Source organism: Durio zibethinus, chromosome 10, assembly GCF_047325235.1.
Source record: "Durio zibethinus cultivar Kanyao isolate XHJ-2024 chromosome 10, ASM4732523v1, whole genome shotgun sequence".
In the NCBI taxonomy this organism is placed as follows: domain Eukaryota; kingdom Viridiplantae; phylum Streptophyta; class Magnoliopsida; order Malvales; family Malvaceae; genus Durio; species Durio zibethinus.
In genome coordinates, this window is record NC_143171.1 from 26,737,030 (window position 1) to 26,754,431 (window position 17,402).

Here is a 17,402-nt window from a genome sequence, read left to right on the forward strand (position 1 = left end):
AAGTTTTAGATAAAGAAAATGGGCAATTCAACGGGGGCAGCCTGCTGGCGGGAGCCAAAAGCCAAAGCAAAAGGTAGTCGGGACGACATCATTTAAAGGGGAATCGGTTTTCGAATCTCCATTTCCACCGGCTGCTATTTTTAAGAGAGGAACGTGCTTTCCACACACTCCCTTTGAATAAGACATTTCATGAATCCACACTTCTTTTTCTTTTTTTTTTTTTAAAAGACTTCACTTCATTCCTTGGGACGCTTAAAATAATTTTCTTAACCAAATTAGATTAATATTATTATTCAATGACATTTAAAGATTAAAATTTTAAATTTTAACATTTGTAATTTTTTTTTTGTATAATACTTTATCTTTATACCAAAAAAAAAATTGCTTTGTTAATATTTTGTGTTATTATACATTTTTTAATAAAAGAATTAGTCAAATAGATGACATGAAAATTTGGAAAAAAAAAAAATTCAACACATTTGATTCTTTACTCATCTTGAGGACATCGTAAAGATGTGGAATTTATTTGTAGAATTTTTCAACATATCAATGGGCTAAAAAATTACAAAGGCTCAAGGAACCCAAGTGTTACCAAGCCATTGCCCAAACCACAGCCAAGCAAAACAGCCTAATCCAAGTCAACTCTGAAAGATCATCCAAACCCCTGTGAGCCCAGTCAGCTACGGGCCTCTGGTGGGTGGAGAAGTTGGACAATATGAGTTGAAGCTGATGTTCTTTTGCAAAGACTTCAATGCCCGAACCCAAAATTACAAGTCCAACAGTCCAATGGCCGACCAGGTTACTTGCTAGCCTCACCCTTGTCCTTGAAACATACGAGGTTGCAATGATCAAGCAATCTGACCCATGTTGTCATTGTTGGAATATTAAATGTCACAAATTATTTGATAATCTAGAAATGACATGCAATTGCATTTGGAGGATTTAAGTTTGAAGGCAAATTCTTCGTTCTGCTTGCTCTGAAATAACAATGAGTTGCAGTATCAAGGAATGACTTATTTTTTTGACTCATAATCCAGACACTGCTTCAGTTCTTCAGCTTTATTGGGAAACAACTTGGATTACTCATGAGCTTAGACTTGCTTTGAATGGATTAATGTCTGGGTAAAGAGCATTAACATTTAACTTGTTGATGAGTATAGCTTTGTACTACACATCTTCGATTTTTTGACGTGGCAACAATGGGGACTCGGAGTTGCAGTCATCACCCATTTTTTCTTTTGCTTTTCCCCATATAACACCATAAAACCCGACAGATAATATCACTGATCCAATGGCACTGCAAAATTTAAGTTCAGTTTAGTCTCAACTTATCATAAAATGAATGACTACTTAAATTGTTCTACTGAGATAAGGAGAGAACTTTAGTACCTCCCAAGATGGAGAGCATCCCCAAGGAATATGGTGCTCGGAACAGCTGCAATGGCGATGGACAATGGCTTGAAAAGTGCTACATACACAAGACCCTTAATGTGGAGGCCCCATGTGTGCACAAGAGTGGTAAGGGATGTCCCAGTAAATCCCTATAAAACAGTATTGAAATCTCATTTAGACGCTGCCAATTGCCTGCTTTCAATTGATTTTTTTTTCATTGGATATTAAATTCTTACGGAGTATACAACTGCAACTATTGCTATGTTAGAACTTAGTCTCCAAGAACTCAAGTTGAATTCTGCTAATAAGCATACAGGTGCAGAGATAATGGTTCCACATAAGTTGTAAAGCAAGACTACGATCAGCTCTGCCAGGTACATGTTCGTAACTTCTGTCTGCAGATGGCCAATCGATTCAAGTTTAGTGTTTTAAAATGGCTCATAATCAAATTGAAAATTTTGCATAGCATTGGTTAGCTAAATAATGTACCAGATGGGAGACAGCAGACACTGAACAGCAACTTGGAGGCCACCAACGGCCCAATTTGATTCTGAGGAACCCTCCACACCAGGAGGCCAGTGTGAAACAGATGATAGTGTCAAAGTGGGAGAGGAAAACACTTTGGGGCCCTTGTACAAAACAATCACTAATGCACCTGATATTGATGCTATGGTGCCAATGATTTTAGCTTGAGTGCTTGAGCTTCTCAATTCTAGATTTTCCATCACCCAAATAAGTGAAAAAAGGACTGGGAAATTATCTCAATGATTATGGCAATGGATTTACAGCAAAACTAGTTACAACTTAGATTAAAAAATTTTATAACTACTAAAAATGAAGCAAAGTTAAATTCTTTTATTTAAAATTATGCGTGATGATATTTCATGAAAAAATCATTTGAGTCGAAAGTTTCATTAATTTTTTTTAATTATAGTACAAGATTATCTTCAAGAAACTCTTCTCAAATTTGTTATAAAGTTTTGTTTTAACAATTTTTATCACTAAAAAATATTTTTTAAATGGTGTAGTAAAAATCAAAAGAGGCGCAAAAGATCAATCAACATAAAAAAAAAAACCCTAATTTAATCTTTCTTCACAAGTTAATCTAAAATAATAAACAAAACTTGAACTTTATTAATTGCTTATTTATTTTAAATTTTAAGTAATATTTTGTACAACAATATTTATTTAAGAAAAAAGAGACAACAATAAAGTGAAGTTATAATATTTTTATAAGACTGCAATAATCAAATACATGTTTAAGTAGGTATTTTAACATTATCTAATGCAAAAATTTAAACCAATAACATATATAAAATAATTTAAAGAAAATTAAAGTTGAATAATTTATTTCATTATATAAAATAATAAAGTTATTTATTTTTTAGTTTTTAAAAGAGGATTAAACTATTATATATTAATCCATTTTACAAATTGATTAGGATTTGAGACTTGAATTTTTTTTTTCTTAAAATTTAAGCTTTTTTAATCACAAAAATTTATTTTGAGGCGGCCATCTTTATAGTTGAGAAATCTTGTAAATTAAAATTATATCCAAATACAATATTTCAAAAATGTTGGGGCCATGGCCCCCTCTGGCTTGAATGCAGCACCACCAATGGATGCGTTGTGGGATAACTCTCACTGCACACCATAGCTGCGTTTTATGACTGGACTTCCACGATGTAACGCAACCAAAGGGACCCTAAATAATTTGATTTACTTTGTTTTTATATGCCAATTGATTCCAGTAGGCAAAATAAAATATGTATATAATTATAGAACAAAACTAATAATATTAGAGCATGATGTTGACTTGCACTCTGATTTTCTTATTCCCCATTTGATTATTTTTTTATGTTTATTTATCTGTACTTTATTTTGATAATCTTTTATTTTTCCCCAATGCTGGAGCACTCATCAGTCACCATGCACTCATTACTTGAAGAATCAGCTGAAGGAATTGCATAAGTTCTTAGATTAAGTGAGTCTAACTCATAAGCAAACAAGTCATGAATAGTTTAAACAATGGAATATGGATTATAATAATTTCCCCATGAAAACAGTGAAGCAATTAACAATAAGTGGAAGAAGAAAGAAACCTGCAAATGATGGCAAGGATAAAGTAAACGCTGGGGTGAGGCTGCTGATAGCCAAAGCAAGTGTTGGTGAGGTATATTCTATATACCTTTATATCCACATATTTGAGCCAAGAACTTGTTGCAAACAATCTTTAATTTTGTTAAAATGTATATTAAGTTTAGTTAACTTATAAGATTAAATTTTATTTTTGATTATATCTCGTGCACTTTAAATTACTTTATACATTTATATATATTTGTATTTTACAACTCTAGAAATAATATTATTTTTCACTCTTCAAGTCATTATGGTATCAGAACTTTCAATAACTGCTACTTTTTTTTTTTTTTTGTTTTAGGTCACTTTGATTTGCTATTGATTGACCTTTTTTTTCCTCTTAATAAGCAGCTGTTGCATTTATATATTTTTTTATTTTATCATTTTGTGAAATTGAGTGTAATTGATTTTTGTGCCATTGACTTTAGCTTGGGTTTGGTGAAATTGGAATTGCTTTTGTCTTTCCTTACTTTTATTCATTGGCTACATGTTTGACTAAATATTTTTTTTGTTCTAGATTGTTCACCTATGTAATTAGCTTGTCTGTTTCACTCTTTACAAGTTAATCAATTTATTGGCTTATTATGGGTTGATTAGTGTATTGGCTTTGAATTGTTTTTCTCTCATAGCTCTCTTGGAATCATCATAGCCTATTATAATGAAATTAGATGGAACAAACTACACTCATTGATCTTATTTGATGTAAAAGTTTTTAAAAGGAAAAAGATTTTGGACATATGTTACAGGTGATAAAAAATATCTGAGAGCTCTTGATGAATTGAAAAATTTTGTATCTAAATATTAATAATGGGAGATTAATAATAGCAAAATTATTACTTGGATTGCTAATACTGTTGCTCCTTCAATTAGTATGCAACTTGAGAAATTTGACACTATTAAGGAGGTTTGAGATTTTTTTGAAAAACATTATGTTCAAATTGATTTTGCTCAAAGATATAAACTTGAGATGGATTTTACTACTTTGAAACAGAGAAAAGGACAATCGAGTTTTGATTTTCATTCTGAAATGTCAATTATTTAGGATTAATTAGCTTTTATGGAGCCTAAATAGATTGTAGATGCAGAATTATATTACCGATACATAGAAGAAAGTCATCTTGCATAATTCATAATGGCACTTCAAGATGATTTTGAGTGCATTTGTGCTTCTATTCTACATCGTATCCTTTCTCTTTCTGTTGAAGCTGTTTTGTCAAAATTGATGGCTGAAAAAACTAGGAGAGGCATCCTCAATCAATCTAGAGGAGGGGATGTTATTATTTTAGTAGTTGTTGCATGTTCGAAAATTTTTATCTTCAATTCATTTGGCTCATCTCAATGAAGGAATTTTTCTAAAATTGAATGTTTATAGTATCATGATTTAGGACATTCAAAGCATAATTGCCCAAAATTGAAAAAGAAATTTGGCTTATGTAAAATGAGGCGAGTTGTTGCTGTGACGTCATCTACAAAAACTTTTAATATTAATTCTTATTCCACTACAAATCAAACTTAATAGGTTATTTGACGGGTTATTTCTAGTATAAGTAATATCTTTATGAGTAATAATTCTTTTACATATGTATTGTCAACTATTCCAATACTAATTCTAAGGATTGGATAATTGATTTTAGAGCTTTTAATCATATAACTTTTGATAATTCTATCTTTGACTTTTTAAGTCTTATTACTTATTCACCTTCTATTCATATTACTAAAGGTTCAAATATGCGTGTTACTCATATTGGCTATCTCCTATTCTCAAAATGTTTCTTTTGATAATGTTTTTTGGTTCCACACTTTCCATGAATTTGCTATTTGTTGATCAATTATGTGATCAAGGTTTTGATATTATTTTTCGCTCTCATAGTTATGTGGTGAAGGATTGCTTGACAGGAAAAGTGGTTGGGACAGGTAGTAAAATTGGAAGATTATTTGTTTTGGAAAACTTAAATGTGTCACATCATCATTTTAGTCAATTTTATCATCTTTTTGTGCGAAATCCTTATTACTTTTTGGTGTTCAAAATTTTCATCATTTTCTCTCTGGCATCATAGGTTAGGACATGTTTCTTGTTCAAGACTTCAATATTCGGTATCTAGTGGCAAGTTAGGTTATGTTAAGTCATAAATGTCCAATAATTATATCAGTTGCAAACTAGCAAAACAATCTGCTTTACCTTTCAATAAAAGTGAATCAGTTTCTTTATCTTCTTTTAATATCGTTCATTTTGATGTGTAGGGCCATCTCATTTACCTACTATGGGGGTTATTGTTATTATGTTTTTTTTATTGATGATTATTCGAGGTATACTTGGATTTACTCATTTTGGCATCGTTCAGATTTACTTAAAATTTATCAAGATTTTTTTGTCATGATCAAAACATAATTTTTTAAAACAATTAAATGTTTTCGTGCTAATTCTGCTAGGAAATATCAATCAAGTAATTTAAAAGAGTTTTTTACTTCTCAAAGTACTCTTCTTGAGTCATCTTGTACTAATACACTGTGATATCCTAATCTCATATCGAGAGATTCTGTGGATTTGCTATAATATATAAGTTAAGACTTAATCCTAAACTTGTGAGATGTCTTTTGTGGGATAAAATCATGAGATCTTCGGGTTCAAACGGATAATACCTCACAGGTTAGTGCAGGTTTCTACAAATAGTATTAGAACGATTATCAGTCAGACGAAAGCTAGGTGTTACATTGTGAGAGCCACCTCTAAAATCTTGTGAGAGCTAAATGCTACACGGTAGAAGTCATCTCTAAAATCCCAAAGTCTAGTGTGATTCTGTGATATATGTGTACTTTGTATTAGGCTTACCCAACATTTGGTATGTGATTCAATAGATCTGTGTATTTTGTGTTAGGCTTAACGGGGATGTCAAGCTTTAACAAGAGAAATTTATGATACCTTAATCCCATATAAAGAGATTCTATGGATTTGTTATGATATATAAGTTTAGACTTAATCTCAAACTTATGAAGTATTTTTTGTGGGATAAAATTGTGAAAATTTTGAGTCAAAGTAAATAATGCCTCATAGGTTGGGTACGGGTCTCCATATACATCACAGCAGAATGATGTTACTGAAAGAAAACATTGTCATATCATAGAAACCACTAGAGCTTTGTTGTTATCTTTATTGGTTCCTAAGAAATTTAGGGGGAAGCTGGACTTATTTTAGATTACATTATTAATCGTATTCCTTCTTTTGCCATTAGTGAAATTTTCACTTTTGAACGCTTATATAATACTACTCCTAATTATTCTAAGCTTCATATTTTTTGTTCTACTTGTTTTGTTTTGCTTCCTAAAGTTCAGTGTGATAAATTATCTCAAAAATTACCATTTGTGTGTTTTTAAAGTATGGTATTGGACAAAAAGGATATTGTTTCTATGATTTTATTGCACAAAAATTTTGTGTTTCTTGGCATGTTACTTTTTTGAAAAATATTTTGATGTATCATTGCCTCGTTTTCAAAAATCTACCAATGATCCTGATGAGTCTTTTGTCTTTTTTGATCTTTTGTTGATTTAAATGACTTTAATCAATCTTCTCATATGTCATAAAGTTCTCCAACTCCTCAGCAGATTCATCCAAATAAAGCTTGTCCTATCACTTACTCTGCCATAAGCAATCATTCACCACCATTGTCCAATTCGTCAGAGTTGCTTGTCCCAGAACTTAGACATTCAGCACGTAAAAGAATTCTTTCAAAACATTATCATGATTTTTATTGTTTCTTATCTGTTATTCTTTCTATTTATAAACCTAAATCTTATCGTGAAGTAAGTTTTAATCTTCTTTAGCAAATAGCTGTGAAAGAAAAATTAGATGCTTTAGAGAAAACTCATACTTGAGATATTGCTGATTTACATTTTGGAAAATCTGTAGTGGAATGTAAGTGGGTGTACAAGGTAAAGACTAAGTTAGATGGGTCTATCGAGAGATATAAAGTCAGGTTGGTTGTGAAAGAATTTACACAGAAGTATCGTATTGACTATGAAGAAACCTTTGCTTTTGTAGCTCGAATGACTTCTGTTCAAACTCTTATAGTTATTGCTTTTATTTGAGGATGGGCTTTATCGTAAATGGATATAAAAAATGCTTTCTTGAATGAAGATCTTCATAAAAAAGTTTATATGAAACCTTCTTCTGAATTGTCTTGCCAAACTAATAAAATGTGCAAACTTCGACGAGCTTTATATGGTCTTAAATAAGCATCGTGTGCTTAGTTTGAGAAATTCAACACTACTATACTTGACTTTGAATTTGTGCAAAGTCTTTATGATTAGCATTGTTTATTCATTGATTTGAAAGAGGTACTGTATTTTTGCTTCTCTATGTTGATAATATGGTGATAACTAGAGATGATAACCTTGGTATTTATAATATAAAAAATTATCTTAGCTAAACCTTTGAGATGAAAGATCTTAGTCCATTACAATTTTTTTGAGAATTGAAGTTGATTGTTCCTCTCATGGATATGTCTTATCTTAAGTGAAATATGCTTTTGAACTTATTTCTAAAGTTGGTTTATCTGATAATAAAACTATTGACACTTCTCTTGAAACTAATGTCAAAATAAAAGCTACTGATGGAGAACTTTTCAATGATGCTACTTTGTATTGATAGTTTGTTGGTAGTCTTATATATTTGATAGTTACAAGACCTGATATTGAGATATTTGCTACGAACATTACATAAAAGTTTGCTGTTCTCATCAACTTCTAAACTTGAACTTCATGCTTTTTTTTTTATTCTGATTGGGTTAGTGATGTTAATTATCAATGTTCTTATGGAGACCCTCATTCAATTTGTGAGGTATTGTCTGCTTTGATTCGAAGGTCTCATGATTTTGTCTCACAAAAGGCGCTTCACAGGTTTTAGGTTTAAGCCTTTACATATATATAATTCCTTATCTACACATTCTTCCAATGTGGGATTGTGGGTGTTACAATCTCCTTACCTTTAAAGCTTGACATCCTTGTCAAACCGAGTTCAACCACAAGACCAAGATCACATTAGACGTTAGGATTCTAGAAATGGCTCCCCACGGTGTAGCATTTAGTGACTCTCATGATGTAACACTTAGTTCCTGTCAACTAGTGACTGCTTTGATACCATTTGTGGAGACCCGGATCTAACCTGTGAGATATTATTTACTTTGACTTGAAGGTCTCATGGTTTTGTCCCACAAAAGGTGCCTTACAAGTTTTAGGTTTTAGCCTCTACATATATCATTCCTTATCTACACATTCTTCCAATGCAAGATTGGGGGCATTACAGTTCTACAACTGATTATTGTGTTTTTCTGGGTGATTCTTTGATATCTTGGAAAAGCAAAAAGTAGATAGTTGTGGTGCGTTTAGTATTGAAGTAGAGTATAGAGCTTTATCAAACACTACAACAGAAATTATGTGGTTGAGTCGGTTACTTATGGATTTAGGTGTTGACACACTTACTCCTATTCCACTCTTTTGGGATAGTAAGAGTGCAATTCAAATTGCTTACAATAATATTTTTCATGATCGGATGAAACATATTGAAATAGATTGTCATTTTATTAGACAAGAGATACACAAAGGCACCATTATGCTACTACATATTTCTTATGAATCACAAGTGATGGATCTTTTTACAAAGCCTCTGTCAAGTTCACATTTTTTTTATTTAGTTTCCAAACTCCAAATGTTTCATTTAGAACCATTTTCAGTTTGAGAGGCTGTTAAAAGATATATTTTGTTTAGTTAACTTATAAGATATGTTTCGTTTTTGGATATATCTTGTGAGTCTTAAACCCATTTACATATTTGTATATATTTGTATTTTACAACCCTATAACTAATGTTGTTTTTTACTCTTCAAGTCATCAAGTTTTACTGTCTTGTAATCTTTTTACAGCTTTAGAATGCCCTCAATATTATATACCCAATAAGCCCGAGAAGGAAAACTCTGGAGATAAGAGGGAACTTAAATAAGGGAAGAACTTCTGTGCTGCATTTATCAGACAGAAAAAGATGTTAGCTCGTTCTTTTGTAATGGAAATTGTTTGAGTTTATCAAATTATGAATGTTTTCTAAATGACTGAAGGATCGAAAGACCGGGTAAAGATGAAGGGAGAAGGGAGGAGAACAAGGGTGACAATAACATTAGAGTAGGTGATGAAGACACGGTAGCTCATCCCTTTCATAGTGGCTGCTTTGAATAGAATGTTTAAGCCTACACCAGTGCACTCCACTGCAACCATTGCTGTGAATGGCAGGACCTCCTTCTGGCATGCCTCCATGCCATCTGCTCCTTCTTACCTCTCCCCTTGATCAGTTTCTTCCTTCCCTGATTAACTTCTCTCCCAGTTAATCTCCCACTTTAAACCAAATTACTTTACTTTTAGCTTACTAAATTGCCAAGTTGAGTTGGTCAGGTAATTTCATTTGCAGTATTCTTTACCTCATTTTATCAACTGTCATTTTGAAGCAAACAAAAAAGGAAAAACAGAACCACTCTAACAATTAATTGTACTTTAAACAGAACATTTGTTCTCTACTGACGTAACTACACAGAAGAAAGAGGACCATTAAAACCTATTTTCGGACTAAAGTTGTATTGTTGATATATTGAATGAAATTCCCAATCGAGGGAGGAGTCCATCTTTGTGGTTTTTATCCATTGTCAAGCTAGTTACATTTTTTTTTTTTTCATTTGTGCATGAATCAGGCAACATTTGGCCAAAAAAACCTGAAGGTAACAAGGAATTCTAAAGTTCTTGCTGGATCAGATTGGATAGAAGTCTTGGTTTGTAGAAATTTTAATGGAGAATATAAAGGTGAAAAGACAAGCACTGATTAACAAAACTAACAGAACTAAACTTTGCAGGCTTCAAACAAGAAGACAATCCATCATTATATGATGCCATACATCATCTTCCTTTGCAGGTTCTTTTGCTTAGATAGATGAGGTTTTTAATGCTTTATTCTCACTAAAATAATCCATAATTCCACCTTTGTCCATGCAGTTCGATCTTTTATCACAATAAGCACATTGCTAAACCAAGAAATTTGGATTAACTGGTAAAATGGTGATCATCTCATCATCTGTTACTCTTAAGTACGCTACAGTGTACACTTGATAATTTCAATTGATAGCAAACAAACACAGATAATGCATTGTCTCTGATATAATCCAAATTATGAAAAACTTTTTAAGCATTTTATTCTCAGCCATTGTTAAGGCCCGAAAATCTTGATTGCATGGTAAAAAGGTGATCATCTCTGTCGCTTGAAGTACTCTAAGTTTGATCTTTCAACCGAAAACAAAATAAATTGTAGATGCTATACTGTTTTTAATCTATACTGCCATTGCATGGAACAAATTAATTGATAATTGAGGACACAATGAACCGCTACTATTTTTGTAGATAATGTTTGTGCCTATATATCTTCTTCTTTATGACTTTGCAACAAAGGGGTCTTGTCATTGGACAAGTGCCCCAAACGACTTAAGCCATCAATCCTTTGTTCTTTTGTTTTTCCCCATATTACAGCATAAAACCCCATGGTTATGATAACTGCTCCAATGACACTGCAAAATTCAGATTGAATCAGACTAACCAAAGTTGACATTTGCTGCAAGTGTGAAATGATTATGATGATTGTTAATAGGAACAATATGAAGAGAGATCTCAGTACCTTCCAAGATGCAGAGCATCACCAAGAAATATGGCACTCATAAAAGCAGCTATGGCAACTGACAGAGGCTTGAAAATTACAACATAGACAGGCCCCTTCAGGTGAAGACCCCATATGCGCACAGAAGAGCTGATGGATGAATATACTCCCTAAACCGACATCGATTATTGTATTCAGATATTGCGTATTGCCTGCTTTCCAATTGTACATGATCAGTAAATTCTTACCGAGTATAGGACTGCAGCTACTGCTACAGTAGGTGTTAATCTCCAAGAACTCAAGTTTGGTTCTGCTATTAAGGATACTGGTATAGCTATAATGGTAGCACATAAGTTGTAAAAGAAGGCTGCAGTCAGCTCGTGCGGGTATATCTCCATAACTTGGGTCTGTAAAATGTAAAATATACACTTCAAATTCAGTTAAATTTGTGAGTTTTATAGTTCAAGAGGAAGATACAGGGTTCTCAAAATATCCCTTTTACCTGAATAATGTACAAGAATGAAAAAAGAAGATAGGCAACAGCAAGTAAGATCCCACCAATAACCCAATTTGATTCTGATGATGACTCCAAAGGCCATTGATGTAAAACAGATGATAATGTCCAGGGGGAGGAAGATAAAACTTTGGGGCCTTTGTACAGAACTACAACTAGTGCACCTGATATTGAAGCTATGGTGCCCATGATTTTGGCTTGAGAAGTTGAGCTTCTCAATGCTACTTTTTCCATCCTTTGGTAATTATTATGGTATCCAAAAGAAAGGGAAAATAACAAGATTTAGGACATTAATATACATGTGAACCATGTAGATCATTTGAAAGAAAATTATAAAATTTTTGTTTGAAATTGACATGCAATAATTGGCTTTTTTATTATTTCCCACTTGATCATTTCTTTTGTTATTTTTATCCATACTTAATTCTGATATTCTTCTTTATGAATCTCCTTTTCTTCCCATGGTGAATTTCATCTGTGGCTTGATGAATCAATAGGAACAATTTAGTTGATAATTTCCATTGCAAGGTTGTATGAAGTTGAAGTTTATATAGGAGTAAAGGAACATTATTCTGCTAGATAAAACTGTACAAACATGGAAAAATCAACAATTAAGAGATCAAAGAAGGAAGAAATTTAACCTGAAAAGGACAGCAAGTATGAAGATAAAAGCTGGTGAGAGGTTGCCGACGGCTGAAGCAAGAGTTGGGGAACTATATTCTATACCTTTATATGAACATATTTGACCTGAAAACCTGTCTCCAAAAGAAAAAATCAATCTTGGTTTTTTGTTATAATTATCTTCCAATCTTTTTCAATCACCAAAAAAACTGAACACATCAGTACTTCAATACCCAATAAGGCCAAGAAGGCAAATCCTGGAGACAAGATGGAACTTCAATGGGGGAAGCACTGTTCTACTGCATACATCAAAAGTAAACGAAGACACGGTTACTGCAGATTTTAGATGGAATTGGAGGAAGCATGATTATCAAAACTAGAAGATTGTGATCATAATAAAGAAAGCTAAAAGACCTGTAAAAAATGAAGGATAAAGGAAGGAGAACAAGGCTGGCAATAGCATATGAATAGGTGATGAAGATGTAGTAGCTCATCCCCTTGGAAGTTGCAGCTTTAAACAAGATGTTGACTCCTACGTTCCCACATTCTACTGAAACCATGGCTATGAATGGCAAAATATCTTTGTAGCAATAACTTCTTGCCATCTCCCGATCCTCCTGCAGATCCAATCCTCTCTTTATCTGGCCTACAATATATCTAACATGTCTTCATCTACTTAATTAGTGCAGTAAAATTTTGGATAAGAACATATTTTTGCCTTTTCTTATGTTGATCAATGTAGAGGTTTGGGTTATCCTATATATTTCCTATGTCATGCTCTTGTTTTTACATTTGGGAATATTCTATACAGTTGGACTTTCTTGGCCGAATGAATATTCCCTTGATGCATCACCAAGGAATATTATTCTAATCAAAATCTGCAATGGCAATCAACAATGGCTTGAAATTTACAACAATACCTATTTCTAATATCATTTTCTTGCTTTTCACATTGGGCAAATGTATTTTAATAGTTTGGCTAGATGCTATTATAAAGTTCATATTCTTGACAATGCCTCGGAGTTGGTGAGTGAGTTTGACAGGCCTACTTCCATGCTCAATCCAGGAAGTTCAATTCTATTAATCTCTCGAGTATAATATTTTCAACTTTGATATAACCAACTCTAAGAAATTGGGGTTTAAAAAAATATGAGAAATTGAGGAAATACTTTAAGGCCTTTAAAGTTATATTTTAAAATATTTTATTCGTTTCTACCACTTAATTAATTTGTACGTAAAAAAGTTATTAACGATAAATTTTGAAGATATAATAAAATTGTAATGTCCTAATCTCACATCATGATGTTTTGAGAATCTGCTATGATATATATGTAGAGATTTAAATTTAAAAATTTGTGAGGTGTATTTTATGGGATAAAACTATGAGACCTTTAGGTCAAAGTAGATAATACTTTACATGTTGGGTGTATGTCTTCACAAATGATATCAGAATGGTCACCAGTTGAACAAGAGCTAAGTATTATGCCTGCGGGAGCTAAGTGCTATACGGTGGAAGTTACCTCTAGAATCTCAACGTCTAGTGTGATCTTATGATCTATGTGTGCTTGTGTGCTTTGTGTTGGATTTGACGGGGACATCAAGCTTTAACGAGAGAAGTTTGTAATGCCCCAATCCCATATCAAGATGTTTTGGGGATATGTTATGATGTATATGTAGAGACTTAAACAAAAAAATCTATGATGCACCTTTTGTAGGATAAAACTATGAGACTTTCAGATCAAAGCAAATAATACTTGACAGGTTAAGTGCTGATCTCCACAGAAGGCCAATGATTAGTTGCGTATTGTATTAATGAAATCAATACCCAAAAATCTGTGAAGCATCTTTTGTAAGACAAAACCGTGAGACCTTCAGATTAAAGTAGATAATACCTCGTAGGTTGGGTGTGGGTTTTCATAGAAACTCGATGATTAATTGTATTTTGTATTGACGAAATCAATCCATTAAGTATTCACTGGCATAAAATAGAATTATATGATTTGACTATAAAAGATTTGTGGGACTTTTTTTTGGCTTTTGTTTCATATGTAGAATATTTTTAAGTGATTTTTTTTTCTTGTATCTTCCAAAAATCAAAATAGTTCTATTTATAATTAAATAGAAGTATCTTTATATAGACATAATTACCTATAAAGATGCCTAATTGTATAGACATAACTTTTTATAAGATATAACTCGTAGTAAATAATTATGTCATTTAAATAGATATAACCTTTCACTTTCACATGCAATTCATGTGATTTATTATTTTGAAAATATTTTAACAATCTTTCACCATTTTCAAAATAAAACAAATCTTTGATAATTTTGAAAAATTTTTCCATAAATAAAGGTATTTTCCAATTTAAACTTTCATTTAGTAAAAACAAATTAAAGTTAACTGAAATTGCATAGTTGATTATGTTTTAAACTGGTTATTCCGTTTAGTTAACTAAATTTATCTCAAACAAAAAACTTCTACAACTAATGAACACTCGGTATCCATGTACATTATTTTGGCCATGTGTTTACATCCTATTTTTATGAGTGTTATTATAGTCAAGCCCTTAAACTTATAAGAAATGGCCACACTTCATTCATATAGGTAACTCCCATTAAGAGTGTTCTCGTAACTATAATCTAACATATTTATGTTATGGGTATTTTAAGAGTATAACCTCATCGTTCTCTTATCATTACAGGTATCGAGCACTTTACTTAAAATGAAAATATAAAATTAAATGGTGTATTTTTGCTCATTGAACTCAAGACTTGTGTTATATCAAACGTTTATTCGAGTTTCCATCATGGGTGATTCTATATAATAGGCTTGAACTTCATCCCCAAAATTCCAATGTAACTATGTTAATTTTCCATACCACATGGTGAAACTTTTATACTAATTTGTATTTTGAAGATTTATAAGACAAACACCCCCATCATGTATGTATATCCATTTTTTAAAGAATGTTTTTCCTATAGTAATTCAACTATTATAGATATCTTTTGTACAATTATTATAAATTGTTTTAGTTCATAGTGATCACTTTATATTTATTCTTGTCATGATGGTTTCACATTTGTTCATTTTATATATTTCTTGATATCCCAGGAAATTAATGCTATTTCCACCAATGTGTGAACCATATATCATTCTATCTTTTTCATCAAGTAAGTTATTGTAAAGAGGCCTTAAATCCCTTGGTGAAAGAAGACAATGTTTTTGTTATTTTCTATAGTTTTTCATCATAGTCAATTTAAGATTGAAACTTGTTATGCATATATACTCAAATAATATGATTTTTCATCAACAAATTGCATAAATACACAAGTGTGTTTCACATATCCTTTTAGAATATACTCATATTAAAAGACCATCAATATGCTTATTAAGTGACTATAAAATATCATATATATATATACATTTGTTGGTGCCGAGTTCTGAGTTGAGGGTCAAAACTCCAAAATTACAAGAAAAGGAAAAGAGCAGTTAGGGCAAAAGTAAGGAGGATTCCCTGCGTTTGCACTTCGACCCACAAGTTAGAGGTTAGAATTATAGAGGTCAAAAGGAAAGAAAAATAAGAATGTAAGGAAAAGTGGGATTGGATTGATAGTATCTAGATGGCTTCTATTTATAAGTAGAAGGTGAGGGGTTTGTGGGGCAATATAATGACATAGTCGAGTTGATGTAGCACTATACATGTCAGGTCAGTTCAAAGATAAAAAATACCCTGGTTATTTGCTGACAGTCTTTAATGAGAAAAAAGACTAATTTATCCTCTGGATCCAAAAATACCCCTAACAACACTTTTTTTCATGGACATTATTTTTTATTTTTATTACCATGAACAAAACCATGTCAATCATATAAAGTAACAATGCTAATGTGATTCCCTAATCCTACATTAGGATAATATGAGGTTTTACTATGACATATATGTAGAGATTTAAACATAATTAGGATACATCAAGATAATCTAAGGTTTTGCTATGATATATATGTAAAGATATAAACCTAATAGGGATAATCTAAGTTCTACTATGATATATGTGTAGAGATCTAAACCTAAACTTGTGAGAAATCTTTTGTAGGACAAAACCGTGAGATTTTCAGGTAAAAATGAACAATACCTCACAGGTTAGATGCGAATATCTACAAATGATATAAGAGTTAGGTTTCGATCCTAGCACCTATGGGTTAAGGGCCTACCACGCTTCCGTTGCACCATTATGATATATCATAACAGATCCATAGAATATCCCAATATGGGATTTAGATGTCATAAACTCTTTCTACTAAAACTTGACGTCCCTATCAAGCTCAACACAAAGCACACACAGATTATAAGATCACATCAGATGTTGTGATTCTAGAGGTAGCTCCCACGATGTGGCATTTAACTCATACAGGATTCTAGAGATGGCTCCCACGATGTAGCACTTAGCTCCCCATCTGATTGGTGACTATTTTGATACCATATGTGGAGACCCACACTCAATCTGTGAGGTATTGTCCGCTTTGACCCAAATGTCTCATGGATTTTGTCCCACAAAAGCACTTCACAGATTTGGGTTTAAGCCTTTACATATATATCATAGTAGATCCTCAAAGCTTTTCGATGTGGGATTGGGACATTACAGCTAATCACCTTTGGATATTTATAGTATTTAAACTTTATTCGTAGGACTAATATGCCTATGTATAATTAGAGTCTGTTAATATTTTAACTCTAATTTCAAATCTTTTCACAATCAAATTTGTGAGATAACATTATTGAAACAAAAACTAATAGCAACTTAACTCTAATTTCAAATCTTTTCACAATCAAATTTATGAGATAACATTATTGAAGCAAAAACTCATAGCAACTTCACAATAGATAACTTATTGAGTGACAAAATCCAAGGTTTAGTTCTTTGAAAAGCCAACAACATTATCTAGTCCACACATGCTACATGGTGCATAAACATCACACATTTTTGCCATGAAACTATAGAAAGTCATGGAAACTTGTATACATACATTTCATTTTAACAGCTTGTAAAAAGGCCATCTTCT

At 32.1% G+C, this 17,402-nt stretch overlaps 1 protein-coding gene and 1 pseudogene across 1 annotated transcript; both read right to left on the reverse strand.

Annotated features, from left to right (window-relative positions):
* Nucleotides 1-1,082: 1,082 nt before the first annotated feature.
* LOC149516627 (WAT1-related protein At5g40230-like) lies at nucleotides 1,083-10,123 on the reverse strand (annotated as a pseudogene).
* A 605-nt stretch (nucleotides 10,124-10,728) lies between these two features.
* LOC111292040 (WAT1-related protein At5g40240-like) lies at nucleotides 10,729-13,085 on the reverse strand. The gene is made up of 7 exons (XM_022884219.2): nucleotides 12,758-13,085; nucleotides 12,577-12,642; nucleotides 12,364-12,477; nucleotides 11,711-11,957; nucleotides 11,457-11,615; nucleotides 11,230-11,378; nucleotides 10,729-11,122 (listed from the first exon to the last, which is right to left on the reverse strand). The coding sequence occupies exons 1-7, from the start codon at nucleotides 12,946-12,948 to the stop codon at nucleotides 10,972-10,974; spliced, it is 1,077 nt and encodes a 358-aa protein (XP_022739954.1). The 5' UTR covers nucleotides 12,949-13,085; the 3' UTR covers nucleotides 10,729-10,971.
* Nucleotides 13,086-17,402: the final 4,317 nt, after the last annotated feature.